Source organism: Corvus kubaryi, unplaced genomic scaffold (genome assembly GCF_017639235.1).
Source record: "Corvus kubaryi isolate FWS band 111438036 unplaced genomic scaffold, C.kubaryi_AGA036_p1.0 36592, whole genome shotgun sequence".
NCBI lineage: Eukaryota > Metazoa > Chordata > Aves > Passeriformes > Corvidae > Corvus > Corvus kubaryi.
In genome coordinates, this window is record NW_024580900.1 from 13,083 (window position 1) to 16,640 (window position 3,558).

General features: G+C 57.6%; 1 protein-coding gene across 1 annotated transcript; it reads left to right on the top strand.

Moving 5' to 3' along the window:
* Positions 1 to 759: 759 nt before the first annotated feature.
* On the top strand, positions 760 to 1,551 carry LOC121660581 (ephrin type-B receptor 2-like; the record flags this gene model as incomplete). The annotated part of the gene is made up of 1 exon (XM_042019978.1): positions 760 to 1,551. A coding segment is annotated over one exon (777 nt), but the record flags the coding sequence as incomplete, so codon positions are not given.
* Between the last annotated feature and the right edge of the window lie 2,007 nt (positions 1,552 to 3,558).

A 3,558-nucleotide genomic window follows, 5' to 3' on the forward strand; every position in this document is an offset into this window, starting at 1 on the left:
AATCTGTCAGCTCCGAGCTGTCTTGCTGAGAAGGATGTTGCTGTCATGGCACGGCTCATAGGCATGTCTGCATCCCATAGATTCAGTTTAGGGGAGCTGGGGCTGGGACCTGAGCACACCTGCTGGAGGCACCCAAAGCATTTGACCCTCAAAGGGGCAGGGATGAGGGCTCATCCAGCATCTCCCTTTCTGGAACACAGCAGGATTGGCCATGGTCCCGTCCTGCTCCTGGGAAGAGGCACTGGCTGCAGCCAGCCAGGAGGTTTTATGGCTTGTGAGGAAGCGGGTCCTGCCTGCCATGTCTGTACCCATCGTGGGAATCCCTGTGCTAAGGGCACTGTGTTCGTGTGCCAGGGGCACAGCCGTGCAGTGCGGCCGTGGGCACCGCCCCTGCTAAAACCATTTCTGCAGAGCAGTGGCCTCGCTGTCCCACCAGCAGCAGAGAGGCTTCACCCTGAATCCAGGCATGGAGCGTGGTGCTGGTGGCAGTGAGGCAGCCCCAAGGGGCCACTTTGTCCCCACAGTGTGGAGCTTGCCTGGGGCATGGTGTAGGTCAAACCCTGCCCAGGCAGGTCCAGGGCACCTGCAGGGGGGTGCTGGGATGAGGTGCCGGGCACTCTGGGGCAGCCTGTGGGATGAGGTGGGCACAGAGTGGGGCAGCTGGTGCTGGCAGAACCTACTTGGCACATAGTGGGGATGGGAAGAGGTGAGGAGGGTGGGGAGCATCTGTTCAGTGCAGCCCCTTGACTGTGTGTGTCCTGCCCGCAGTGGGAAGAGGTGAGTGGGTACGATGAGAACATGAACACGATCCGCACCTACCAGGTGTGCAACGTCTTCGAATCCAGCCAGAACAACTGGCTGCGGACCAAGTACATCCGGAGGCGAGGAGCACACCGCATCCACGTGGAGATGAAATTTTCTGTCCGGGACTGCAGCAGCATCCCAAACGTGCCAGGCTCCTGTAAGGAGACTTTTAACCTGTACTATTTCGAGTCGGACTTTGACTCGGCCACCAAGACTTTTCCTAACTGGATGGAGAATCCTTGGATGAAGGTGGACACGATTGCTGCTGACGAGAGCTTCTCACAGGTGGACCTAGGTGGACGGGTGATGAAGATCAACACTGAGGTGCGCAGTTTTGGGCCTGTCTCCAAGAATGGTTTCTACCTGGCCTTCCAGGACTATGGGGGCTGCATGTCCCTGATCGCCGTCCGTGTCTTCTACCGCAAATGTCCCCGTGTGATCCAGAACGGGGCCGTCTTCCAAGAAACCCTGTCGGGAGCAGAGAGTACCTCGCTGGTGGCAGCCAGGGGGACGTGCATTGCCAACGCCGAGGAGGTGGACGTGCCCATCAAGCTGTACTGCAATGGCGATGGCGAGTGGCTGGTGCCCATCGGCCGCTGCATGTGCCGGGCCGGCTACGAGTCGGTGGAGAATGGGACCGTCTGCAGAGGTAACCATGGGCCCTGGGCTCACTCCTGCACTCACCTCACTGCTGGTGGGGGCACTCGGGATTTGCATCTGGGATCTGCATGAACCACCTGGGAGGGACCTCCTTGGGCGGGGTGGCAGAGGGGCGTGTGTGGAGACTGACTCCTTCCCCAGCTCCTCACTGCCTGCCCCAGGCTCATCCATCTGTTGCAGAGGCTATGCATGACCTCCAGATCCCCAGAGCCACTGGGTTCAGGGCTGGCACCTGTTGCTGGTGCCATCTGTGCTCTCCAGGTTTTGGAGGTACACACGTGTGGTGCATGCCACCAATCTGCAGTTGCCTCCCCAAATACTGGGGCTGTTCTGCTGTTGGTTTGTGCTGTGTGCTTTGGCATGGGCTGAGTCGCTTCTGGGATGAGGGGAGTGGGAATGCAGGCTCCCAAAAGGGTGCAGTGGGAGGGAGCAAGTTTGTCGCTGTTGTACCAGGGATGGCGAGAATAACGACATAGAGTTCAGGTCCAGGAAGAATGGAATCATTTAATAATTCACAGACTCATTTCTATAACTTGGTTCACTTGAATGGCATAAGGTTGTTGGTCCTTTGACCATCCACCTCCCAGGATGATTGATTCAGACCCTACAACACCCATTTCAAAATATTTTCTCCAGTCAATATCAACAGACCGTGCATAACAAACAACAGGTGCAAGATAGAGAATTAGTTTACAAAAACCTCTTCACTGTTTTCAGCTAGCCTGCGTGAGAAAGGCAAGACTTTCACAGGATGCTGGCAGAAAGCTGGAAAATTTCTCTGCTTCAAGCTTTTTAGCATCCACACAAGTTGTCTACAGTGTTGTCCTGGTGAGGTGCAAATGGCCCAGGGTGGGACATGGTCCTGGGCTGTTCAGAGTTACCTGGCCCCTGGGCTCCTCAACAGCCTGAGGTTTCCTGCCCTGTAAATGTTCTGCCTCTGTAGATGTTCTCCTGCCCCTGTAGATGTTCAAAGCAGACTCCATGAGTGCCTGCTGAGCTCAGCTGAACACCATGGAGCCGGTGTGGTCCCTCCCAGGCCAGCAAGAGGCTCGGCACCCCCTCCCTGAACTGATGTCTGTGCTCTTGTCCAGTCACACATGGGCTTGGGAAGGTTGAGAAAGGAGCTCCTGGGGTTGCTGGGAGGGAGGTGGGGACCCCAGAGCTGTGTGATGGGCACCTGCATCTGTGCCATGCATGGAGCAAACCACGGAGTTTGGCAAACAGGATCTTTTTCCCCCATTTGAGCATCCAAATCCCTCTGCGGTTCCGATAGCATCGGCACACTCCGAGCAGAGCCAGGGCTTCTCTGAGATCAATTATAGATACATCGGTGGCCACTGCAGAGCCAAGGAAGGAGCTGTGTCTCCTCTCTTTTGGCTGTGAAGGGGTGGCCAGGTAGAACCAAGCACAGGGAAGGTGCTGGTAGTGGGAGACAGACAGACTGGAGAGGGGGACGGACAGTCTGACTGCTCGGTAGGGACTGCAGGCTGTATGGTCCCTGTGGAGAGGGCTCCATGTCTGCTGCTGGTGGCTGGGCTGCTCATGCACCAAAATTCAGGTCCTGGTGTGCTGTGGGGATCATTTAATATCCCCGATTTCAGCTACTCCTCACTTAGCCGCTGAACGCCTCTTCCCACCGAGCTCGGGCAGATCAAGTGTCTTCCAGCCTTAGCAGGGATGGGGATGGGGACAGCAAGGAAGTACTGCTGGAAACTGAGCCCGGCTAATCCCTGCCTCGGAGGGCAGACGGGGGTTTTACAACTCCCAAGTGAAGCATCCGTAGCAGCACCAGAAAGCCCCAATGATTCATGGCAGCTTTTCCATCTCAGCCTGTTTTTTCCCCGAGCAGACCCAGCCCTGCACAGTGCTTTGCTCTGATGCGGCTGGGCTTTCTTGGGGAGCTCCCCGGTGCCACTGCCAGCCCAGCCAAGGGACAGTCCCCTCGCACGTCCCGGGGCTCCCAGGACCCCTCCTGCAGAGCCCTGTCCGCGCAGGGCCGGGGGGGGAGCGGAGCAGGCAGGAGCGGGGCCCAGGTGGAGGGGGAGGCCGGTCCCCTCTTTGTCTGGGCAGCAGCAGGATTTTGGGAGGTCCGGT